Here is a 27,946-nt window from a genome sequence, read left to right as displayed (position 1 = left end):
CAAGAGTATGCAAACGAAACCAAATGGACCCTTGCGTGTCCATTTCCATTTGAATACCCTTGATTTAGAAATGGATACATTACAAAAAAATAAAGTTCACTGTGTAGAAACAGCCAAAACATCCATCAGCATCTATAAAGGGTGCATAGATATACAATGTGTCAATGGTCTGATGAGTAAATATGAACCATCATCATACTTGTGTGTTAGTTGTCAATGCTGTCACAGGCAGGGTTAGTTCTCAATGATGTCACAGGCAGTGTTAGTTCGCAATGATGTCACAGGCAGTGTTAACCCTCGCAACATTAGGCTCATGGGGTTCATGGTAAATTGTACGCCCACTCTGGGACTCGAACCCTCGCATGGGAGACCAAACATCTACAGCTCAGTCAAGAGGCAATGTCCAATTGGCACAGGTATTTATTGGGCTCATGTGCTTCAGGCAGTACTACTTGTCAACCAGCAGGTGTCCCACCCGAAACCTGGGTCGAAATGTCTCAATGGAAGTGTGGGGAGATCACCTCCAACCACTGCAGATGTATATTTTATTGGCGGAACACTTCACCCATTTTCAACCTTATCTTCAAATAATTGGTCCTTGTTAATGCATTTCTGTCTACTCGATCTGTGTCGAGTAGACAGAGGTGGGCTGTGGACAGTTCAGATTATGTCATTGGTAGGCAGGTTTCTTACTGTCCACGGCCCTCCTCTGAGACAGAGTGAGTAGACAAAATGGTGCCATCTTATAATGAGCATTAGTGACAAGAGGCGCGGATAAGCACGACAATTGTCTCAAATTAGCAACGTTGCCGTTATAATTTTTTTCCTCCAAATCCTGTTGCAGATGGAACCTGTTCATAAAACTCTAAATGAAGTATTAATAACACGATGAAGAAGTCTTATACCGTCGCTGTCGGGTAGAAACCGCTTATATTCATATTTTAACTTCCGTGTTTTTACGTAAATTAACTTCTTGATCATACTAGTGTCACACAAAGGTATCAAAAGTAGCAGATCCACAAGCTCGAATGCGTTTTGATCTTGTCAATCTACTACTTATGTTGTTTTTGAATTTGAATCGTGAAAAGAAACGGTTTTGAAACAAATGTATGATACTCTACTATATACAGATTGGTTAAAATCTTTCAACCAATCAGATTGGTTTTATTCTTTCAAATAGAAGTTCTGGAATCCGGATTACAGCTCTTGATAGTTGCCAAGTTATAACTGGACTGTCCTAGACTGTGGGAATAACATGATATCTAGGAGTGTTCCCCTTTACAATAACCTATTTTATTCACACACACACAACATAGATTATAGATAACTGACTTGAAGTTATTCAGTTACTTGTTAGTAAAAGGTTTCAAGTTACTTCTGTTGGTCAACCGTGGTTTACAATGTCCTCTATTAGAACAGTAAGACCATCACCAAACAAACACCAAAAAAACAGCCATAATGAAACTCAAATATCCGATCAGACACATGAACTGGATTGGTCTAAGCTAGCGTGTTGACATTTACATTTACATTAACCACTTAAACCCTATATACTTAGTTGAATGGAGTCCCCCAATGCTCTATAGGCTACTAGATCCTAGTATTTCCCTCTACAAATCTCTTTGTCGATCTGCAAGCTCAATGACATTGTAGAGCAGCTATTTTCGCTGAATGTTTTCCCCAGAATAAGGACACTAGGGTTCAAGTGGTTAAAAAACATCTAGTGATTGAATTATTTTTCCTAAACAAGGTGTTCCTCAAAATTCACATGGAAAAACAGCCCACCTTCCTCCCCATTAAAATAACTACAAGTTATACAGTATACACATGTAAATACTGGTGGGATTGTCACAGCGAAACAACAAAAGAGAAGAGAAAATACTATTTTTCTTTTACATTAAGATCTTGACATGAAGTCAGGTAAATGTAACAGACTGAGCCTTACAGGCTTTTATGGAGACAAAAAGAAAAACAAAAGAAGCGACTTTCACAGTGGCTGTGGTTTTGTTGCAATAAAATCAACCAGCATGCTTTGCGGCTAAACCTTTTCTTTTTTCATGTGAACCCCCCCCCATACACACTTCTCATCTTCACACACAAGGTCAGATAGTCTTTTTGTCTTGTAACTGTGCACTGTTCACTTCAGCACAGAATTCACCACAAGTCCTACCCGATACACAACTAAAGGAAATGCATACTGTAGATACGTACTGTAGATAGACAGCCAGGTAAAACCCTTTCCTGTATTGAGGGAAATGATGACTCAAAGCCATTGGGGGCGTTGGGGGGAGGGGAGGGGGGGATGTAAACGATGGCCAAGCTCTCGACGGGCCCAGGAACCAAACAGAAACCCGATAAGACAAGAAACTCGCTAACCTTTCAACATGACAGAACCCTGGTTCGACAACTTCACCACTCTGCTCCGACCACCTACTTTCCTTGGAGATTTCTTTAAGAAACTGGACCAGTGTTATCAATACAGTCTTGAGCCCGATTGATAATATCGGGCCAAAACGACATTATCGTTTTGGCCGATATATCGGCTATTAATTAACTTTTCGGTTTTGACAATGTGTCCCGGTTTTTAAACCACTTTCTACCTGGCACCTCTATTTTGGGCATGTCATTTTAAGTAAAAATACTTATTTTTGGGAAGATTTTCAAAAATATCAGATCTACAAGCTACAATTACATTGTTATTTTTGAACGTCTCTGAATATGGCCTTAGTGGTCAAATAAAATAAAATTACTTTTTTCTTTTTACTAAACATCCGTAATCGCTGGTCTACGGACTCTCAGGATCGGCATCGGACCCAAAAATCTGGCATCACAGTCAGGCTCTTAACGTGGTCACATTCAGCGAATGCCTGCTGCCATACCGCTTAGACCCATCCTGTTCATTCAATTAAAAATCCTCAAAATACTGTCCAGCATCTAAAGTCTTGACCATAAAAGGAGGAGACAGCACGCGGGTTCGGGTTCAGGCGTCCGAGGGCAGGATGAGCTCAGGTTCCTTTTTTCAGAAGACCAGCACCTTCCAGCCGGAGTGGGCGAAGGAGCAGCCAAAACAGAGGCAGTCCACCGCCTGCTCCAGCAGCCAATCGAACACCACCTCCCGGCTTCCGGAGCCGATGGTCACCCTCAGCTTGAAGTTGCCGCCGTCGGCCGGGTCGGTCTTGCTGAGGGGGAACATGCTGACCACCTCCATGTCGAAGGTGACGGCCGAGCCCACGCCGATGGCGGGCAGCTGGTTGGTCATCTCTTTGCCGTTAACCGACACGGCACCTGGAGAGGGGGAGAGGAGTATAAACAATTAAAATGTCACCTTCAAAGATGCAATAGACATTCTCAACCTTTTTCAGTTCAAGGACCCCCAGTTTGACATGTAATGGACCCCCCATTCGATACAATTCCTTTTATCTCTGCAGCCCCAATCTACATAGTAAAATCATCTGTGTTTAATTAACTTAGTGTAAAAATGGAACCAAATGTTACAATAAACAGAATTGGCTGTGTTTGTAGGTATTAAGGTGGCAATGGGAGGGCGTGCAGAACTGAGAGGAACAGCGTGTTTTTTTGGGGGGGGCTTTATTTATTTGTATATACTAGAGTTAAACTATGTAACAAGATGGCGTTCAAGGAGGCCGCAAGTGCCGCCCACAGCCCCACACCATCAAGACACAGGGCGTGAACAGAACATGACAAAGGCCTTAGGTCATATCCAGAGAGATGTGTGGTGTGTGTGTGTGTGTGTGTGTGTCCTGGGCATGACGTTAAACTGCCCCGTTGTAACTACCATCGTCAATGTAGTAGGTGCAGTGTGGATGCATTTGCAACTTCTGTGAACTATGTAGCTTGCATACAAGAAGGCACTTCTCACCGGCGGAATCTACCAACAGCCGACGCTACCTGACGGCCCCTCCCGTGAACAGCTACCGGAAAGAGAGGCAATAGAGCCTGCGATATGTCCGTCCACTGTCGGAATAGCAATGGGGGGACTTCCAGGCCCATGAGAACAACTACAGAGAGCGCTTTAGCACCAAGCAGCAGTGCAAGACTAAGAACTTTGTTTATGTGATCCAGCCTAGGACACACATATCCACGGATTGGTTGTTGGAGGGTTTCAACAACTTGGAATGCCCAAAGACGAGGCAGAAAGGCTGGTTAAAGTATTGTGCTGTCTCTGCTGCCAGATATGGCGGAGCCGCCACTACTTGTTCCCATGGAGTGCTGAGTGACATGCGTGTTGTATCATGAGGACATAGCCATGAGTTTGTGAATGTAACCTTTACTGCACCTAAAATATTTGTGTCCCTGTATGCTTTCCCTGTGTGTGGACATAAATAAATGGTTAAAATGTGTGTGTGTGTGTGTGTGTGCGTACCGCTGGTGGAGATGCAGACCGCCTGGTCTCTCTGCAGCGACTCTCCTCCGCTGTTAGACTCCACACACACCCCCAAGCTGTCCCTGCGATCAATCTGACCTGCTGCTGAGATCCTACACACACACACACACACACACACACACACACACACACACACACACACACACACACACACACACACACACACACACACACACACACACACACACACACACACACACACAGTTTCATATCCACTCCTTTCTCCATTATGTTTTGCTTGTATCTACAAAGTTGCAATTACTATACTGTACATATGTATGTATGTTGACTTTCCACACCAGTAGAAGAGGGAGAGCACATTATTGTCCCTTACAGATACATTCCTCATCTGTGAAGCACATCTAAACATCTTTTCATGGAATTTTGCTGACATACGAGTCAACAGTAAAGAGGGTAAAAAACGCTGACAATTTCACATCACGTAATGCTAACATGCATGGATAAGCTAGATCAGATGGCTTTGTGTGTGTGTGCGTGTGTGTGTGTGTGTGCATGCATGTTGGCCTTCAACTATCGATTATCTTCTTTATCTACTTTTTCAATGAATAATCTTGAATAATCTAGAAGCACTTTTTAAAAATATATATCAACGAATCCACATGAAAAAAAAAAAGATTTTTGGGGCGGTGTAACCGCCCCCTATAAGTGAGGTTTGGACAATGACCAATCCTGCACCGTGATTGGCCAATAGTCTACAACCCTAACCCTTCCAGTCAATGCAAATCTATACTTTTGCAAAGTCAGCCAATCACATTACAGCTAGTGTCATCACCACTAGCTGTAATGTGATTGGCTGACTTTGCAAATTCAGGACTGTGATTGGCTAGCGAAACACATGACACATGTGCAGCCCTATGAATAGCAGTATGGACTTAAAAAGGTTAACCACTAACGACTTTTGTCCTACAATGGCATCGCACACAGCGAACACAGCGAAAATAGCCAATCTACAAGCTTTCAACACATCACACTGCAATGTGATGAGAGCTTGTAGATTGGCTATTTTTTAAAAACCTTTTTTTGTCATAATATTTATATGCTTTTAACTGATTAAATACATTTGTTCGATTAACTGTAGCAGCCGCACACATGCGTGTATGTGTGTGAGTGTGTGTGTGAGTGTTTATGTGTGCATACTGACTTGAAGGTGAGGGTCTGTCCACAGAAGTAGGTGGGTGCGTTTGAGTAGAGGACGGGATAGCGCGACGGGGAGGAGTCACTGCGCATGGCGATGTTCCTCCTACTGCTCAGGATGTAGCCCTCCGTTCCTGGACGCCACTCTGGAGGAAATACATTACAACCAGTCAACAAACACTGTCCTACCGATGAAAGGTAGTGTAAGAAGTGATATTTTTTGGTTAAAACAAAACATTTGATTAAAAAGTTCTATATTGTTGCTGTCGGGCAGAAACCTCTTATTTCCATATTCTGACTTTTTGTGTTTTTTTCGTAAATGAACACCCTACTTGATCATACTACAGCATCACATACTTTTTAATTGAAATTCTGAAAAGTAAGAGTTTTGGAGATAATATGAGGTTCTACCCGACAGAGATGATATTCTGATAAAAATCATTGCTATAGATATATTACATTCATGGATTCGGTAACAGGGGTCTCCCCGTCTCTTTAATAAACAGAAAATACATCTTCAGGTGGGTTGCCGATTTCACCCAATCAGGAAAGAGTACCCATTATCAGCTGAGATCTTTATAGTGTTCCAGTTCCAATTGTGTCTGCACATTTTTGTGTGTTATCACTTCCAGTTTCACTTGTTTATCCTGTATCCTTGTAGGAGTTCGAAGTTTGAATCCTGACCTGATTTTTTTTTCTTTCTGTTTACTAAAGCGCTGTAGAGACAGGGAGACACCTGTTACTGAACAAACACTCAATAATTACTATCAGAATATAGAGTTGGTGGAGGTGCAGGCGCTCAATAGTGGATTATGCGGTTATGGAAAGTAACTAAATACATAAATTACTCAAATTTTGAGGACATTAGTTGAGTATTTACATTTTGTAATACTTATTCTACTACATCTCATAGGCAAATAATGCGTGTCTACTCCACTACAATTATTTGACTAGTACGGCAGTTACTTTGTAGATTTAAATCATTTAAAAAAAATACATTAACCACTTAAGCCCCATTTTTATACTTTGTCTATTCGAAAACGGCAAATATAATAGAAATAGAAATAAAAGGAAAAAAACAGCAAATATAAAATATGATACGAATACTTCTTCCACCACTGCTGGTTTGATTGATTGACTGACTACTTTTATTACTCAGAAATGTAAACAGCACGAGGTACAGTCAGACATTAAGGCTAAATTTAGCCGTCCTGTTGTGTCATCATGTCAGCTCACCGTGCGGTGCCAGCGTGGTGTATCCGGTCTGCGGGACGCTCCAGGGGCTCCACTCGGTGCGGCCCTCGCCGCGGGCACACACCCTGAACAGGTACTCGCTGTGCGGGTCCAGGTGCAGCACCAGGAACTCACGCTCCCCGCCGATGTAGGCGTCATCGTACTGCGCTCCGCCGCTGCCAGCACGCCGGTACTGCAGGCGGTAGTCTGCTGCCGTGAAGTCCTCGTCCACCTGACAGGCAAAACACGCACACGCAAATATTTTATTTCTTTATTTGGATTTTTCGTTGCAGACATGAATCGTCTCAAAATTCAGATTCATCAATGAGTCAAAATACGATGCAAGATCATGATCACAATATTGTCGGATAGACACAAGCAGACTACAAAAACAGTTATGATATATATGGCATTGTCTTTTCCATATGAAATTACTGCCAATGACGGCAGATTCAGAACAGTATTTGACTAATTGTTTTGGCCCTTTTTTTTTGCCAGTTCCAAAAATGTGTAGGACACACACACACACACACACACACACACACACACACACACACACACACACACACACACACACACACACACACACACACACACACACACACACACACACACACACACACACACACACACACACACACAGTGCCAAATATCAGAGCAATTATTTGACAATGATATCCACATCATGCAGGGATTACATGTGCAAGTGGTTGATATTTCAGTATTTTACAGCTGAAGCAAGTTTCCATGTACGTGTCAAAGAAACATCCAGTTTCTAAAATAAAAAGTCTTGGTGGTTTCATTAACCACTTAAACCCTTTATTTTTCCCACTTTTTTTGGCGTACACCAAATCTTTTCGCCAAAAATAGCAGATGATACAGTAGGTTCAGGATTCATTTTGTAGTGTGCCCTCTACAGTGAAAAGGTGGGTCTTAAAGTGATAGTTCACCCCAGAAACAGCTTTTTTTATATCAATTAGTCACCCCATGGAGACTTCAATTCATGGATATTTGTTTGTTTTTGTCACATTCCTAAGCCACTAATTTGATGACCGGCAGCGGTTCCGGTATGAGACACAAAAAGTCTCCTTTGTCTCTCCTACCGGAACCGCTGCCAACTGGTCCACTGGTCATCAAATTATTGGCTTATGAATGTGAAAAAAACTAAAAATTATCTATAAATTCAAGTCTCCATGGGGTGACTAATCGATAGAAAAAAATATTTTTTTTGGGTGAACTATCCCTTTAAGCTGCCCCCACCCTAGGGTTTGATCCATGAACCATACTTGTTCCTCACCTTACACCAGCGGACCAGCACCCCTCCAGGCCTCTCCTGCAGCTCCTCGATCAGGACGGGGGGGTGTGAGGACACAAAGCCGTGGCGGGCCACGCGCTCCCTCAGCACCCCCAGCAGAGAGTCGTCCAGCTGGGCCGAGACGCACGGCACGTCCACCAGCGCTGGAACCTCCGGCAGGCTGCCCCAAAATAACCCATTAAGACATGAGGGCGCTTCTACAACAATGCCCTCTAAAATCAGCAGTTCTCACACTCTCTCACTCAAGATTTGTTTTCTTTAAATGCTCAAAAATAGCTGATGTACAAGCTTGTGACGTGCTGCAAGCTTGTATATCTGCTATTTTTGAATAGCCAATGCAAAAATCTAAAATGCTTTCCTGGTTTTAATGGGATGAACAACCCACAGAAAACAGAATGTTACGCGAAAGCACTTAACACACGCACTCACACACTTGAATTATTTTATTTGAATCTGCAAATTGAAGCAAATAGATCCAAACACTTTTGTGGACTGTACAAAATTGCATTTAGCTTCCTCTACCTCTATGACAAATAAAACCTTCCTGATTCTTTACTCCAAACACTGATCAGAAGAAGGCTACATTATGGTCAAACCAGGTAAAAATGCATGATGCACACAAATGATAACACATAGATGACTAAACGTATCATATACAGAAAATGAGGATATATGAAACATTGTCTTACACGTTGCACTTTTTGATCATGTTTTTAGTGGAGCCATGAAACCACTGTGAGACTGTGCAGTTACAATATGTTGCACAACATATAGATATCCCCTAATCTAATAATGCCCTGTGTGCCCTCTATGCCTGGTCTGGGCTAAGACAATTACCATAAGTGAGTTTCATGGGGGGAAGGCCTCAACAGGACAGAGAGTTGTTCAAGAGAATTGAACCTGCCGACCTCTCAGCTACAGGGACCGTCTCTAAGACCGAGACCAATTTGTAACTCTCAGCGTTAAACGAACATGGACTCTCTCACCTGTCCAGTTGGATGTGGAGGGCCTTCTTAGTGAAACTGCCCAGCTTGTCTTCCTTCTCCCCCAGTCCACAACGCAATGCAGCCTCCCCTGGACGGACACACACACACACACACACACACGCAGGATTTATTGTCTTGTAAAGCAGCGTCACAATCATTTTAACCCCTTTATCCATATTTTATACTTTGGCTATTCAAAAATAGCAGATCTACAAGCTCATAGCGCGGCACCGAGTGCAAATCTCTGAATATATATTTTTTAAAGCAAACATTTGTAACTCAAATCTTTGCTTCTGGGGGAGTCCCTGGAACAACATATTTTGAGATGGGGGTCCGTGGCCAAATACATATCATTTTGGGGCTCCTTGACATGAAAAGGTTTGAGAACCACTGATATGTAAGTTTTTTCAAAAAACGGTTAAGATTTAGAAGACATTTGTAGAATCCCCAGAAGCAAAGATTTGAGTTACGAATGTTTAGTTGAAAAAAATATATTTTCACAGATTTGCACACATTTTCACGTTTTTTCAAAAATAGCAGATCTCCAAGCGCATGATCTGCTATTTTTCAATAGCCAAAGACATCTAAAATGACACGGATGCCGGTCTTAAAGGGTTAATCACAATTATTTGTATGACTACTAATGGTCAAGTAAACTTTCGTGATAGTGACAGCCCCCGGTATTGAACCCACCCTCTCGGAGCAGCTCGTCGGCCTGTCCCACGCCGTGCTCGATGAGGCTCTGGCAGTCGTCCAGGGGACGCACGCTGTCCGTCTCGATGGCGTCCACCTCGGCCAGCAGGGCGCTCAGCCGCTCGGCCAGCAGGCGCACCGCCGCCGCCTGGAGCTCGGCAAAGTGCCTCCGCAGGGCGTCCCGCGCCTGCCCCGAGCTGCCCCGCACCTGGAGGGAGAGGGGTGGGGAGGAGGAGAGAGACCAGGAGATCAGGCTATAGTGTCAATAGGCTCTACGCACAGCAGCCATTGTGCATGTTGGCTCACTAGAAATACTAGTGGGTCTCAAAGTGTGGTCCAGGGACCCTCATGGTTCCTTGAGAGGGTGTAACTCTGAGAGTGTACAAATGGAACCAAAAGGACCCTCCCGGGTCCATTTGGTTCCATTTGTACACTCTCAGAGTTATGGGGGTCCTTTAAATTAAAAAGTTTGAGAACCACTGTGCAACCACCCTGGGCAAGACCTGCGATGTTGGTTGTCTAGGAAGTTGACAACCGGAAATGGTTGAATTTGGCGGAAGTACCGCCCAAGGAAATGACGTTGATGCTTTACAAATCTGTTCATCATTCTGCGTGAATGAAACGAGTGTTGTGATTGGTCAAAAAATATCGTTTCCGGGGGAAACGGAAATCTGTCCACTCAGGACTTCTTAGACACTTGCTGCTTTAGGTCGTGACCAGGCTCTTCTTTTCGCAGATGAGTGAGGCTGGGACCGAGGTTACTGTGCTACACTAAATGGAACAGAGCCTTCATTAGTGTCATTGGTAACACACCTGTGAAGGAAGCAAGTAAGGGGCCCAATTTCTGTCCAATATGGCTGCTGTGCATAGAGCCTATAGCTGGCTCGGGGCTATGTGTAGGCCTCGCAATAAGAAAATAATAGCCAGCACTCCAAAGACCTTCTGGTACTTTTAATTCATTAAGGCACAGGCAGCATACACAGACGCGTTTCGGCGTCAAGCCTTCCTCAGCGTGTCTGCATGAGCCGTGCACTCGGCAAATTGCATTTACAGTATAAAGGGTGTGCTCGTTTTTGAACTGGAACACTATAAAATGTAAGCTGATAAATGGGTTCAGTCTCCTGAATGGAGGAAATTGGCTAACACTAATCCTTACCTGAAAATATATATTTTTTGTTTACTAAAGAGCTGGAGAGACCGCTGTTACTGAACAAACACTCTATATTGTGGTAGTAATTATTGCTGGCTATTAAGCTTTAACATTTAACATCTTTTAAACCATACTTTTAGTTTAAACCAAAAAAATATCACACCATCTTTAATTATCCTTTTATGGTGACATTTCTCTGCATTGCCTTTAACTTTGCCTCCGACTGACTACTAATGCTAGCATAGGTCCTGGGTGTGGGGAAGAAAAATGCAGAAGTTAATCTGATCACAGTAAATAAAGACACATGATAGAAGGAGGCAGATTGCCCAATTGTGTAACTGTGGAAGTTTGGACCATACTGAGGCCTCAGATATCACGGTTTGACTCATTGTATCACTTTCAAGTCGTATGGTACAGCACTACTAAACCAACTGGCGGGGAAAAAGCAATGAAGAATGTAGCAATGAAGAATGTAGAAACATATAATCATGTCATATCATGTAATACTACATAAGTTTCAAAATCTTGCACAAAATATTAATCAGAATCACTTTTTTCACTTTTCACACAGAACAACTCTTCTCACTGATGAGTAAGAGGCGCGTCACATTTTTCAGCTGAAAATCTGTTCAGCGAGCGATGCGGTCGTAAGAAGTATGATTTATGGTTTTAGAGATGGACAGAGAGGGGAAGAGAAAACACACAGCGGGGGAGACACACTCTCACACACACACACACACACACACACACACACACACACACACACACACACACACACACACACACACACACACACACACACACACACACACACACACACACACACGAGACAGAGGGAGGGAGGGACAGACAGCGAGAGACTGTTAGATCCGTTTTAGTTTCCTTTCATTTCGTTCCTTTTGCCATTTTTGTGTAAGGCTGTTATAAATAGTCAGGCTTGCCCTTTCTACCCATGTATCACACAGACATTAAGATAGCAGTGTGTATGACGCCACTGTTATCCATTACCTGATTGCTATCTGATGCACTGTGAGAGAGACAGAGAGAGAGACAGAGACAGAGAGAGAGAGAGAGAGAGAGAGAGAGAGAGAGAGAGAGAGAGCAGGAAACAGCAGGCCGATTGATAAACTCTGCCCTGATAAAGAGCGCCCGGCCATGATGGTGAGAATGGAAAAATAAAACGGCACACACTGAACCGACCGTACGCATTTGACTGCGTGCGTGCGAACAGACGCAGTAAGTGTTCCGAGCTGGTTTCCTGCCCCCCTATCAGTCCTATCCAGATGACCCCGATCAATAATTTGGGGGAACAGTGAGAAGTGAATATGTCTCGCTATAGGGACTGCCTTATCAGCCTTCATAGAGGAGGACATTGAATGAACAGAAACCAGCGCTCGCCAAAATAACAGCTTTGGGGATCTGCTGGGAATTGATTGCATGAGACCGGCACCTGTGCCTGCAGTCTCAACCAACAAATAATTGGTCTACACGGATTATGGCAGCTGAGACAGCAGTCACAACTTATGCTCTCTCTCTCTCTCTCTTTCTCCCGACGCACACACACACACACACACACACACACACAAGAGAGAGGGAGGTACAGTAGAGATAGAGAGAGACGGAGAGTGGGGACCGGACGTCTGGACTCCCTCTGTTACAAGGACAAGATGCTACTGTGATAGCATTGTGTTCTCAATCTGTACATGTACCGTACGGTATAAACACACAGTGACATTGTTGCGCAAAAATAGATAGTACAGTGACACCGTGTCTGTGTGTGTGTGTGTGGTGGGGGGCGAGGGGGGCTTCCTCCTTGATTCCTGTACTCTAGTAAGTCTGAGTCACCCTCCACAGGGAGAGCAGGGTTATGGGAAAAACGCCACCTCACACTGTGACTGGATCCAACACACACACACACGCACGCACACGCACACGCACACGTGGGGGACGAATCTCACTGACTGGAGGGAGTGGAGTGACAGACCTCTTAGTGCAGATTTAACCACAAGAACCCTAGCGTCCCTATTCGGGCGTGAACATCTGGCAAAAACACGACCTACAGACGGATCGGTAGATTGATGTCGCCTAACCGACTGCAAGACTATCCGTTAGTAACCTCCCCTGTTACAAACATTGTCGTTGGCAGACGATTGGATTCCGCCTACCGATACGTCTGGTGACTTCCAAATCGTTGCTGTTGTGCAGAAACCTCCGATCTCCATATTCATAACTTTTTGCGTGTTTTCGTAAATGAATGCGCTACTTGATCATACTACAGCGTCACACAAAAGTAGCAGATCCGCAAGCTCGAAACGCGGCGCGACGCGTTTCGAGCTTGTCGATCTGCTACTTTTGAATTTGAATCCTGAAAAGTAACCGTTTTGGACAGATGAGGTTTCCACCCGAAAGAGACGAAATGCAGGATAACTGCTAGAACAGCGGCGAGAACGGACGCTAACAAACCTACGGCCTCAGAGATATTGCAAAACTCCGCCCCACACACTCACTCCGTCAGATTCCGAAAAACTTGTCCACGCCTTTGTTTCCTCCAGGTTGGACTACTGAAACGCACTTCTCATCGAGATCCCTAGCAAGCCTTTCACAAAAGCTCCAATACATCCAGACCAGCGCTGCTCGGATACTGATGAGAGTGCGTAAACACGTCACACCCGTTCTCCGTTCACTCCAATGGCTTCCCGTCTCTTCCGAAAATACAAGATATCCCTGTTAACTTATCAGAGCAAAGGCCTACCTTTTCAACAAAGCATTTTCTTGAAAGCATATTGTAGCACTTTAACATTTGTTTAAATGTAAAATGCATTATAAATAAAACTATTATTATTATTATTACCTAGGCCCACTGCTTTGGAAACCTATTACATCACCGCCCGGATATGAAGGACCGCCCTCAACACTTTGGATTGCTTCTGCAATGCACTTTTCTTCTCTCAGTTTTAACAACGAAAGCTGGGAGATTGTCCTCAGTGTGACGTCTCTAGTTCAGCGAAGCACTTATAGACACAGTCAGAGTCTTAATGTGCTTCTTGTGAATCTAATAAGAGTTCTCAGAATGCATGGTCATCTGCAGATGACTCAGCGCACTGTCTGACCACAACGAGCACACAGAGTAAGGATGTTTATCTCCCCATCTCTGGGGAATGTCAACTCTGTCGCGCTCCAAACATAGCAGATCTATAAGCTCACAATGCGTTCAGCCGAGACCGTGACCCGTATCCTGAAAAGACCTCTTTCACTCTAATATCTGTGCCTCCCCATTTCACATGTGTAGAGTGTAGACACACACACAGCTAAATTATCAACATTATTATACCTCTGAGAGTGTCAAAAATGAGTGTGGATGGACTTTGTATCTTCACCCGTTCCTCTCAAATGTCATTTTCAACCCAGTTCAAAGTGCTTTATTGAATTGGTCCAACATAAGCCTATTAGGGGCATCCCTCGTTCTAGATCCATGACCCTCTCTTTGTTCTCATCTTTCATATTTATATTCCATCCATCCAGCCTTCTCTCTCCGTTTCTCTTTCTCTCTCTCTGTGTGTACAGTAGCAGGAAATAGCAGCATTGTTTACTGGAGGGGCCTGCAGACACACTGCAGGAGGAAGGAAAGAGATAGCAGACAGAGAGAGAGAGAGAGAGAGAGAGAGAGAGAGAGAGAGAGAGAGAGAGACTCTGCGGTCTCGCTCTGTTATTAAGGGAACTAGAACGTACAGGGTTTTTAATTTCAAGGACCCCCAGTCTGATATGCATTATTATACCCAATCTACACCGTTAACTGTTGTCCTCAGTGTTAATTTGACTGTGGTTGTACACATTCTAACTACACAGTATGTATCATTTAGCTGGAGATCCCCTGGAACGCCCTCAAAGGGCCCTGGGAGTTGAGGACAGCTTGGTGTAGAGCGCTTTGATGCCATACATGTTGGTTATGCTGCATTTGTTTCAGCTTGTGGTCTCGTGTACCAGACAGTTAGTTCTGGATAATAGGGTGTTTGAGGTAAAAAAGGGCTGTGTGTGTGTGTGTGTGTGTGTGTGTGTGTGAGAGAGAGAGATGTTGACTCACTGGAAAGACTCCGCTACACTAAATGGAACAGAGCCTTAACATTGGTAACCCTTGTGATGGAAGTAACATTACACAACTATTTGTCAACATATTGACAAATACATATTTGTCAATATAAGTTGCCAAATATAAGTTGCACGGGACAGATATGATAATATAACTTAAATACACAAATAAATGACCGACACCAATTATCAAAACAAAAAATGGATTATGGCCAAAATACACCATATTTTATACTCGAAATGTGTTACAAAATAGTGGAAATAGCAGATCTACAAGCTCACAACACGTCGCCATGCGACGCGTTGTGAGCTTGTTGATCTGCTATTTCCACTATTTTAAAAAAATGTTTCAAAATGTATGAACCTTTCTCAACATAGAAACGATAATGAAGATTATGCAAAATGATTGTGATTATCTACAAATAATTGCGATTAGGCAACAATCGTGACAAGCCTAGGGCCACGCCCGCCATGGCCTTCGTGGCCTCCCTGAAATTCCTGCCCTGGTCCTCTCCCATATGTAAATGTATGCAAATGATGAAGGGACATATAAACGTGGCTGGGGTGGGAATATGGACATGAGCAGGGTGGCTACGAAGACATAGTAAGTAGCAAATGTGTACGTTTATATTAGCCATTTCGGGTAACTGTTGCCGACGGTGACCGGTGCTCCTTTCCGGTGTGGTTCCCAGGGGGTGGAAACATTGTTGAAAGAAATTAAACATGCTCCCCTCCCGTTTGTATGCGAGCTGGCGAAAACTTCTGGAAACTCAGATTAGCTCCAAAGAGGCAAATGTATAGTGAGCAATGAGAAGTAGACGAAAGAACGGCTAAATAAACCAAGGACGTTGTAGGCAGTGTTGAACTGAAATTTGACATGTTCTTGTTGTGTTGTATAACGAAACAATGGTGATAACAAAATTTAGAGGACACTGATAATGGATGAACTGTTGCACCCCTAATGCAGATCTGTATGTGTGTGTGTGGGGTGGGGGTGTGGGGACAGTACCTGCTTGCGGGCTTGGTTGAGGCCATGCAGCCGCTGTTGTAGTTCACTGCGGTAGTTCTGCGCTGCCTCGATGCTCTCCTTAGCCTCCTGCAGCAACGCCTCCACCTCCACCGACATCCTCCTGGTACACACACACACACACACACACACACACACACACACACACACACACACGTTCATGAAGTCATCAACTTTGAGGACGGCAATTGTCTAAATGACATTTCTACCATTTCTTTTGTCACTTTAAACCCTAAATCCTGAGTTACACTTAGTTGCGCACAGAAAATAGATGATCTACAAGCTTGAACTGCACCAGCATGCAACTACGTATAAATTAGGCATAGCTCTATCCCCATATATATTTTTTTTTTACCATAAAACTATTTTCTCTCAGAATATTGTTGTTAATAATGTCTATTTCTAAAATTCTACCGCAGACGCACGCGCGCACACACACACACACACACACACACACACACACACACACACACACACACACACACACACACACACACACACACACACACACACACACACACACACACACACACACACACACACACACACACACACACACACACACACACACACACACACACTAGGGCATTAACGACTTGTGGTTTTAGGAAGTCGACTCGACTAGAGTAAAAGTCGAGTTGAGTCGACTCAGTCGAAATATGCGACAAAAACAATTTGCGCGCGGGGGGGGGGGGGGTGCGGTAGTGGCGCATACGATTTTAATGTTGGATGCATTCATGCAATGTTGGAACACAATAAAGTGTGGGGCTTCTGTTACTCCTCACATAGTGCAGTTTAGCCTGTTTGAATTATATATATTATATATATATATTATATTATAAAAATAAAATAATTTTTTTTTTTCGACTTTCGACTTCTCCTGTTGGGAGTCGACTTGTGTTAATTAAGTCGACTTAAGTCTAAGTCGACTTTTTAACACACACACACACACACACACACACACACACACACACACACACACACACACACACACACACACACACACACACACACACACACACACACACACACACACACACACACACACACACACACACCATGTTATTTGTTTCTCAAATACACAAACAGTATCAATGTTCCATGACTAATAGTTGGCAGTGACCTAATCAGTCATAGGACTCGTAGGGACTGAATGTAAACCTAGAGGACAAACTTCCATTAGGAGGCTTTGACACACACATTATGTGCAGCAGGAATCTGCATGTGTAACTTCATCCTTTGCAGTACAGAGAGTATGAGATCAGGGTGTTGAATTGTGCTGTAATGCTCGCACCGGATAGTCATCTTTCTGAGTCATGCTTGGCGTAAGGGAAAGCATTTTTTTGCAGGGAAAGTTTAGGACAAACAGTCAGAAAGACAGACGGACGGACGGACGGACGGATGGACGGACAGACAGACAGACAGACAGACAGACGGACAGACGGACAGACAGACGGACAGACGTGATTGTGAAAAGCTTGCAGTACACACAGCGTAGCATTCAAAACAAAAGCTCATACAGGTGTCCATTTTTCCAATAAATAGTTTTGGACAACAGCTGAAGTATGTGGCCAAATGATACGACAACAGCAAAATTACATTTAAAAAAAAGTTCAGCTATTAATATTGCTAAGGGGAAAACTGAGAACAGAGCAACTGAGAATCCTCAAATCAATGGCACTTTTTATTAAAATGGTTATATTTGGTTGCTGTAATGCAAACATATGCCTGATGACAGATTGAACTGAAACACTTGTCAACTGTACAACCATTGAATACATATTTGTGAAAAACTTCATAGAGTATGCTATGGTAGTGTAATTAAGTGACTTTAGGTAAATTCTGTTTTGGTTTGGCACAAATAGAATTTACTTGACTTTTTGGGGGGCTCCAAAGCAATGCCTTACCTTCCCCTCCAAGGCAATAGTAGGGGAAACACTGTAAACCAACAAGGTTGTGAAAACACAATGTTCCGAGCCGTTTAAGAGATAGAGGAAGTGGTTTAAACCACTTCCTCTACAACCAGGAAGCAGCCACAGACAGTGCAACAGGCAACCAACCAATCAATGGTCGGCTACCAACCAGTATGTGGTACATTGGAACTTGAGTGAAATTGTTTGGATCAGCAGAATGCTGACGACAAACTTTCTCCATGTTTAAAAAGTGAAGAGTGAAGCCAATATGCATGTCTATGACTATGTTCATAACAATTCAGACAACATTTATGATTTCCTCTGTCCATTTTGTGCTGTGGCAACCCAGATTCAATATATCAGAAATACATTTGGTCCTCAAATTTTCTTTTGTTAAGCAGGAGATAGTCTTAAGATCTAATAATGTCGGCGATACTGAACTCCATATATTGCATGATAGACTATAGATCCGGTACACTAATACAACTATGGTATGGTTATATATTTCAGGAATTAAATGTTAGACATTGTGGGAGAGAGTGAGAGACAGTGAGAGACAGTGAGAGAGAGAGAGAGAGAGAGAGAGAGAGAGAGAGAGAGAGAGAGAGAGAGAGGCTTGGGGTTGTGTGAAAGTAGACTAAGAGAACCACAAGGTGGTGTCTAATTGGGCAGATGCTTGACAGCCGGTGTGTACAACCTCAGAGTTTCATGAAGAACACAAGCATATCTATAATTGCAGGGCTGAAATAATTAGTCAAACTAACTTAATGTATTTAATTGCATCAGTTTGTTGAAAGTTGGTCAAAGTTACATGAGTGCATATGATGTGTAATATGAAATGTAAGCTTACAATATGTAACACCCGATAATCATTGATCAGTTATCACCATTGAATCCTATATGTTCAAAGGCTTTGGTAAGACTGTATATTAAGGTCCGGTCTATAATGCATTATAAGCACAATTATAATGCACATAAAGTTTCATAACACTCCTTATAAATATATAACAACTTATAACAATTAAGACACTTTATAACCGACTAGGAATAAGCTGCTCCACTGAGCTTATGACCAACCAGCACTTAATACGTCATAAACGTTGTTATAAGTTGTCAATGTCATATATGATTATAAACATTTATAACGAGTATTTTAATGTCTTATAAGTGCATTATAATGCTTTATACATACACTTATAATGCATTATAGACCCGACCTTAACATACAGTGTTACCAAGTTTTTCAGTTGCTCACTTCAGCTTCACACACAAGGGTGAGGGACAGTGAAGTCAATTATGGAGATTTCTTTTGTGTCCCTGATTAGTATTCATTATTTATTACTTACTTGGCATGAGAACTTGTGAAAGCTACATATAGGATAATGTTAAACTGAATTCACACACAATACATTAAAATACAATGACCTATTAGCACCGTAAAGTCCAATATTCATTGCTCTATAAGCAAAAACAGAATGGATAGAGTTCTGTTTTTGATTCAGGTTCATGTTTTGCACTTGCTACGGCATCTCCTTGTCAATACACAACTGGTTGTGTTGTTCTGCAAAGCACTATCTTATCTTATCTTATTATGTGTTAAACAATTTAACACATTTCCCTCTGACAGGAAACTGCAGCCTAGAGAGGATTCGGAATTTCAATTAAGTCAATATTTAAACTTTGCGATTTAGGCTATTGTACTGCCCTATTGCACACATTCTTGCTTTGTTCCGTGCGGTCACTTTTCCACAGCCTTAATCACGTTAACCTTAACAGGCAGCCACAATAACCGAACCCAGCTGAACATTGTCTAGCAGTGTTGTTTTTACCTCTGAGATAACAGCTGCTATAAAAGGTCACACTGGAGCATCAACATGGACCAGTATTGGAGTGAAGCCTGGGGCCAGAGAGGTCTTTGACACATCGTGCGGGGTCACAAGCTAGGTGGTCTGCGGGATAATGGGTGTCCCAAAATCTGCAGGAATTCTCAAGAATATGGATCGGCCTCGCTCGGTTTTCCTGTCATTGTTTGATGAACGGGACATGATCGTCCATTTCTTAACTGCACTCACGCGACATTGTTGTCCTTTCTAGCAGTCTATTCAGGGACAAGGGTTGAATGCAATTAAAGGGAAATACCACTCATTGTCAACATTGAACTATGTCTTTAATACACCTTAGAACTGTTGCGTAAGAGAACATTATTTCCACGCAACAGTTCTAAGGTGTATTAAAGACATAGTTCAATCTTGAAAATGAGTGTTATTCCCCTTTAACCACTTAAACCCTATATACTTTGTTGACCAGAGTCCCCCAGGGATCTATACCAGGCACCCTTCGTTTTCTCCCTCTACACTAAATCTCTTTGCCGAAAAAAATAGCCGATCTACAAGTTCACAATCTGCTATTTCCGCCAAATATTAGCCCCAGAAAAGGGAGCCCAGAGTTCATGATTGTGGATAACAAACACCTGTTAGAAAACTACTAAGGGTTGCTCAAGGACTAATGACAAATAAAACATCATTTATAAAAGAGCTGAATAATAAAAAACATTTTACTGTTCAAGTTAAAAAAACATTTTACTGTGCTGAAGGCCCGAGGCTGAAGTTGTGAGCACTCCCATGACGATAGCCCTGGCTCTGCTCAGCCCTGCGTCTAATGCATGCTCTACAAAACCACACATGCATGGCAGTCGAGTCGAACCACAGCTTTAGTGCTTAGAAAGTAGGTTACCACCGCTAATGACTCCACCAGCTTTACCTGAAACAGACATGGTATAACATGCAGGTACAACAGGCGGAAACTTTCCCTTTTCTACATGTTGGGCTACATGGCTAAAGTTTTGTCTTTGTTTCCATGTATCACTGTGTGTGTGTGTGTGTGTGTGTGTGTGTGTGTGTGTGTGTGTGTGTGTGTGTGTGTGTGTGTGTGTGTGTGTGTGTGTGTGTGTGTGTGTGTGTGTGTGTGTGTGTGTGTGTGTGTGTGTGTGTGTGTGTTCTTTATTCATCTTATAATCCTTTGCATTTGTAATGGAAATATACTGAACGTTCTGTATAATTGTGTTATTTGGTCCTTACTTCTGAAGGACATTGAGTTTCGGTGTGCCGCCTGACAGCACACATTACAAACCAGCACAACTTGTTTTAATAATGGGACAGAGAGAATGAGTCTAATGACTGGATCTAATGCTGAACACATGAGCGAAGCACATCAAAAGGCCAAAACTAAGGTGGGGACAAGAGTAGACTGAACCTCTAAAGCCCCATTTTATTATTCGGCGCACAGCAGTGTTGCACGAAAGAAGCGAAAATAGCCAATCTGCAAGCTCACAACGCGTTTTGAATCATTTCGCCTGTAATGACATTTCCAAAATATGGATGCCAGGTGGAAAGTTGCAAATGAACATGCGTTCTTACTACATATATAAAAATCCCACTAACTCTGTGATCAATGGTGCTGTAAATATCAATTATTGCATTCCTGTGTCATATTTCTCTCTCCACTGTGACCTGTAGGAACATCACAGCCATAACATTCCATAGTCCAACATGCAGAGGAACATTTTGTTTTTCTTTCCTCCGTGTAACAACCCCTCATTAAGAATTTATGGCTGTCATAACTGCAGAGCTGAACTATACAGAGCTGGTGGTTGGAATGCTGCTGCCATCCTAAATAGTGGCAAATATGAATTCAAGTGCTCACACACACACACACACACACACACACACACACACACACACACACACACACACACACACACACACACACACACACACACACACACACAGTACCTATTTGTTCAGAGTGTATGTACAAGATAAAAGCTATAGGTAAGTTTACGGAAAAAAGAAAAGGCAAATATGCCAGCATGCACAAAATACACACTACATCATGGGAGTAAAGGTAAATATTTGTTCTGAGAGTACTACATACAACATACAGTATATAAGTAGATTTACAAAACAGTCAAATAGGCTACCATGCTCCGCACACATGCTCCGCACACATGCGCACACACACACGACCACCTGGGCTGCTCCGTCCTTGAAAGTCCCCCCTATATCAACCCGTCTTCCTAGTTCCACTCTAACAGTAAACTCACACTGACACTGGTTAAGCATGTAAAAAGAAGTGTCTTCTGGGTAGTGGTCCTCAAACATTATAATGTCAAGGACCCCCAAATTCATATGTATTTGGCCGCCGCCATTCGAAAGGATTTTGTGCCAGGGATCGCTATAAGAGTACAATCAAATTGCTTTGAAAATAGCCGATCTACAAACTTGTCCCGTGTTAAGGGGAGGAACGCCGGGCGGGGAGGGTGATATTGGTCAGTGCACGTATGTACTCCTACGGGCTGGGGGCGGCACCTGTCAGCGGGGAGTGTTGGGCGGGAGTAGGACGAAGGCTCTACATCCTCCCGGTGGGGGCTATCAGTAGGATACAGGAACAGAGAAATGTGTGTGGTGGAATCAATTGGCATAACGACTAAATTGGGAAGAAAAAGAGGTACAAAAATAATTGACTACTCTAAATAAAGAAATTTAAAAAAAAAAGTAACTTAGTAAAAGGTTTGTCAGAGACACACTTTTTAAACTCAGAGTGAAAGTAACACTGAGGATTGTGCTGCTGTACACACAAGCACACAGAAGTACATGTATGTATGGATTAAGTTAAAGCCACACTAAGTAACTTTCATGTCTTACGCCAGGATTCAAACCCAGGTCCCCCATACAAGTGCTGGATTATTTTATTTTTTACAACTGAGCTAATAAGAGTCTGCCTACTTGCTCGGTTGTGAAATTGACCTTTTGACCTTCAAGCAGTACCACTTGTCAACCAGTAGTGGTCCTACCAGACCACAGGATACACATTTATCAATAGAAGAGCCGAGAAACCAAATACAACCACCTTTGTTTAAGTTATATTGCAACATACTTTACCATATACTACAAAATGGACACAATAACATTTTATTCACACAAAAAAGAAATGTTGCCTAGTGTAGCTTTAAGTATTCAAGTACTACTCATGCATCATGCATCATGTGCTTGTTGTTTTTCCAACACCCACACAGATTGTTTGTTTCTCAGAGTGTGCAAAGTGAAATCCTCATGTTAGTTTATTCAAGATCGTTGTTTGTCTTACAAATCAGTACAAATTATTTTTGTTTTGCTTCCTCTCATGTCATGTTTGTAGCAATAATGACAGCAACAAAAGGAATAAATATAAGCAGAAAAAGACTAAAAGAATAAAATAACTAAAGAATTATTACGAATTATCAGCAATTGTCTGTCTGCTAGCTCAGATTAAGGTGCATGGATTTGCGTGTGCACGGTTCCTACAAATAAAAAGGACATTACATATCGTCTCTGTCGGGTGGAAACCTCCTATGTCCAAAACTGTGACTTTCCAGGATTGAAATTCAAAAATAGAAAAAGTAGCAGCTCTACAAGCTCAAAAGAGCTTGTAGATCTGTTACTTTTGATGCTTTTGTGTGACGCTGTAGTGTGATCAAGTAGGGCATTAATTTACAAAAAACTAAAATGTAGAATATGGAGAGAAGAGGTTTCTGCCCGACAACAGCGATATGTATCATTTGTAACTCACACTCTCAGACTTAAATTAAGTGAGTGTGTGTCTCTCTTTTCAGACTCCAACCTTACTTAAACCTAAAACCGTGCAAGCATCTGTGTAACCACTTAAACCATTATTTTATCACGGCCAAATACATATAATTTTGGGGTTCCTTGACATGATAGTCAATAGTCTGAGCACCACTGATTTAGTAACATAAGTTTTTCAGAAAACTGTTAGGATTTAGAAGACCTTTTGTAGAATCGGCCTCAGGTCTTAGGGTTAACAGGCCTTCCAGGTGAGAGCACAATCTACAAATCCACATCCTTTCAAAAAAAAAAAGGTGTGGTGAGGTGTGGTGTGGGTTGTCTTTCTAAATTAATCCCAGAGATTAGAACCCTTCTGTCCAAAGCTCCTAACAGGTTTGCTTAATCAAAACAGCATGCCTACTGACTGAGCCTTGTAAACTACAAAGAAACTATAAAGAAAGTCGTTTTTGAACTTTAATGATTCCAGAGGGGAGGGGGGGGGGGATCTATATAAATAAATAAATATATCACCACAGATTTAATTAATCGTCTATTCTAAATGTATAATAAATTAACTAAAATGTATGAAAGAATGTACCAAAAAAAGCATCACATTTTTCATGGCTTAAAAGCCCTGTATCGTAAAAGAACAAACATCCTCTGTCCCTCTATCTGTTGCCGTGTGTCATCATGTTACTGCTGCTGATAAGAGGCAGTGAGTTGACCACATAAACATAAACCCTCTATTCTAATTGAAACGGACCTGAGAGTTGCAGCTGTACTTGGTGGGCTCTTTTTCGCTCCACACCAAATGGTCTGCCCCCAAAAATAGCTGATCTACACGATCGCACACGCTTGTCGATCTGCTATTATTGGCGAACGTTCCGCCCAGAATAGGGATGCTGGGGTTTGGTTAAGTTTCGGTTGTATTTAGGTCAGCTTGGCCAGCTCTATTGTAGTTTGGGCCATGTCATCATAATCACTACATGACTCTCTAATAATACGTTTCCTCTGTGAACAAGGGTAGCATCCTTAAATGAGGGAGAAGGTGATGGAGATGAATGGATGAATGTGCCAGAGAGAGAGAGAAAGAGAGAGAATGCAGATGATCCTCGAGCCTGTATTGTTTAGTTGTCTGTGCTCTGAAAACATGTGTGCCTCTGCCCTAGTTCTCAGGCTTGACCAGCAGGGACTGTACATGATGGGAGGAACCACGCTTTGTAAAATAACCGCAACAATATGTGGAGAGGATGAAACATGTCATTATGGGGAGAGAGAGGGGGGAGGGGGGGGGGGGGGGGAGAAACAAGTGTCAAGAGATGACAGCAATACGAATAGAAATACATGATTTTATATGTAAGAAAATATGTGATTTCTTAAACACTTAACCAACAAAAAAAGGAAAGCAAATTCTACAAGCTTGCAGTGTGACGCATGAGCTTGCAGATCGGCTATTTTCAAGATGCTATTAAATGACATCGCAAATTAATTGGGACACCAGGGTTAAACTAAGTGATTCATTAATTGAATATGTGGACATGTTTGTGGGTTATGACTATTATTTTGCAAACAGAAATACTGTAAAAGTAATGTATGCACGCACTGATGAATATAGCACTGTCATGTTCATGGACAATAGCTCCCAGCCTCTGCAAGTCTCTATGGTTAAACGCTGGAACCCCATATTCAGGGGGGACATTTTCCCCAAAATTGCAGACACAGGCTACAACTTGCAGTTGTATAGTTGTTGTAGATCGGCAATTTTTGACGAAGAGAAATAGTGTACACAGAAAAAAAGCAAGTACAGAGCCAACTCGAGTCCAGTTTACAGTTAAGAGGAGCAATGTCAGCAACAGACTGGTCCATCTGCACTGTTCCAAGGACCTCTATCTGAGCACCCAAGTCTCCCTACTCATTGGTCCCGAACGACTTTTTGTACATATACTGTATATTGTACACTAATTAGTATTTCTATGCCTTTTCAGTATTGATTTATTGTTCTTATTTCTGATGCCTTATGGCATGTCTTTTTTTGTGTCCTGTTTTCCACCCACCGTGTCCAGTTACTGTAGCTTGTGTTTCTATCTATCTATCCATCCATCCATCCATCTAGCTATCTATCCATCCTTGAATAAACTGTTGTTTAAAGCATTGCACAGTTTTTTACGACCAACGTTGTTCTGTTATTCTGTTATTACCAACATTGAAGTTCTGTTATACTGTTATTACCAACATTGAAGTTATGAGAGGCATGCTGTTATTACTAACATTAAAGTTGTGAGCAGTGGTGGAAAGTAACTAAGTACATTTACTCAAGTAATATACTCAAGTACAAGTTTGAGGTATTTTTACTTTACTGGAATATTTCCAATTTTCAGTACTTTTACTTCTACTTCACTACATCTCAGAGACAAATATTGTACTTTTACTCCATTATAATTATTTGAAAACATTAGTTACTATATATATATATATATATATATATATATATATATATATATATATATATATATATATATATATATATATATATATATATATACACACACACACACACACACACACACACACACACACACACACACACACACACACACACACACACACACACACACACTTTGGCAATTTGAAAATAGCCAATCTACAAGCTCACAACACTGAGCTTGTAGATCTGCTATTTTCAAAGGATTTTCATACATTTGAAAACGTGTGAAATGGGGACAGTCTGCATAATGAGCACTTTTACTTTCGCTACTTTAAGTATATGTTGATGCCAATACTAATTTCCGCAATAGATACTTTCACTTAAGTAAAAATGTGAGCACTTCTTCGATCACTGGTTATTACAAACGTTAAAGTTATGAGAGGGATTCTGCAAACAAGTGACAAGACACACGTTTGGTTTGCTCAACATGAGCCATAATAAGACATGTCCATACTCGCTCCAAAACAACTTCCGTATTTTATGTACGTATATTACGTTAAAAGTTCAGCTACACACCGTCCGACAAAACATGATGGACACTCAGTCCATGTGAAACTAAAACCTAAAATATTATATTTGGCCATTAAAATCATATTTCATAACTAACTGTCGCATGTTGTTTTGTGCAGAATTGGCATGGGGTCTGGTCTGTTTACCCAATAAGACATAGCCCTGATACATATCATGACAGTCATGGATGAACTTCAACCTGGTGTTTGCACTTTCTCCCTTTTTGGCCCGTACATCTACATAAACATTCACATTTCAAACATGAAGTGCTTACCACATGGCCACAGATGCTACAATTATGTACGGTCCCTCAGAAGTACCCGTGTCTTCCGTATTGTTCAATAAAAAGCATTTTAATCTGATCTGCGGCGATTTTCTCATAGAGTTGTAATGTTGGGATGTGTGCAATACATCTCCCAACCGATAGGGTGGCGTAGCTGAAAGCATATGGAGAAAATACGGAGAAAATGGCCACCGATTGTATTAAAATGATTTTTATTGAACAATATGTAAGATACAGGTACTTCTGACGGCCCGTACATAATTGTAACATCCGTGGCCATGGGGTGAGCACTTGATATTTGAAATCTGGACGTTTATGTAGATGTCCGGGCCAAAAAGAGAGAAAGTGCGAACACCAGGTTGAAGATCATCCATGACTGTCATGATATGACAGTCATGTTTCAGCGCTATGTTTACCTAAGACAATGAAACTCGGGAACATGTTTCAAAGAGCACAATTGCTTATAAACGACATCCTTCTGACGAAGACAAACAAACGTGGACATGGTGTTGCGTTGTATAAAACATATGAAACAAGCCTCGTACCTTCTCAGGAATGTCTGCCACCAGCCATCATCCTCCTCATGAAGCAGTGAATCCTCTCTGTCTTCAGGTCAAATCAACCACCCCCGATGGAAGTTCTGCACAAGCGACGTTGCCTAATTTTGCGGGAGAAACAAGCAACCATGTCTATGAATACAAGTCCAAAAGAAGCGAGGCCACATGAGTACGTAAAAGTTTAAACCACATCAGCTATTTGAAATTTGAAATATTTGTTTAACGTTCTAACACAAATCTGGTACGGGAGTCCCTGGCATAAAACATTTTCAGATGGGGGTTAGGGGACAAATATATTAATTAATTTGTGGGTCCTTGACATGTTTGAAAACCACTGGTTTAAATTATATATAAATATATAAATACATATATAAATAAATAAAGTGCAACTGCACTTTAGAAACAAGCCCAACAAACCATAGCCGCAACTACCAATATTTACAGAAAACAAGCTCAACGTCGCTTATAATAAGCAGACATGGCAACACTGGTCACCACCCGATGGAAGTTCTACACAAGTCCAAAAATGACATTTAACGACTCTT

At 42.0% G+C, this 27,946-nt stretch overlaps 1 protein-coding gene across 1 annotated transcript; it reads right to left on the bottom strand.

Moving 5' to 3' along the window:
• Positions 1–1,300: 1,300 nt before the first annotated feature.
• crlf3 (cytokine receptor-like factor 3) lies at positions 1,301–27,482 on the bottom strand. The gene is made up of 9 exons (XM_084070933.1): positions 27,390–27,482; positions 16,033–16,153; positions 9,788–9,995; positions 9,095–9,182; positions 8,091–8,268; positions 6,797–7,025; positions 5,568–5,706; positions 4,385–4,497; positions 1,301–3,285 (listed from the first exon to the last, which is right to left on the bottom strand). The coding sequence occupies exons 2-9, from the start codon at positions 16,147–16,149 to the stop codon at positions 3,020–3,022; spliced, it is 1,338 nt and encodes a 445-aa protein (XP_083927059.1). The 5' UTR covers positions 16,150–16,153; positions 27,390–27,482; the 3' UTR covers positions 1,301–3,019.
• Between the last annotated feature and the right edge of the window lie 464 nt (positions 27,483–27,946).

Source organism: Gymnoscopelus microlampas, assembly GCF_963454915.1.
Source record: "Gymnoscopelus microlampas genome assembly, chromosome: 11".
NCBI classification, from domain to species: domain Eukaryota; kingdom Metazoa; phylum Chordata; class Actinopteri; order Myctophiformes; family Myctophidae; genus Gymnoscopelus; species Gymnoscopelus microlampas.
Note: the sequence above shows the minus strand (reverse complement) of the source record. Positions and strands in the feature narration are given on the sequence as shown.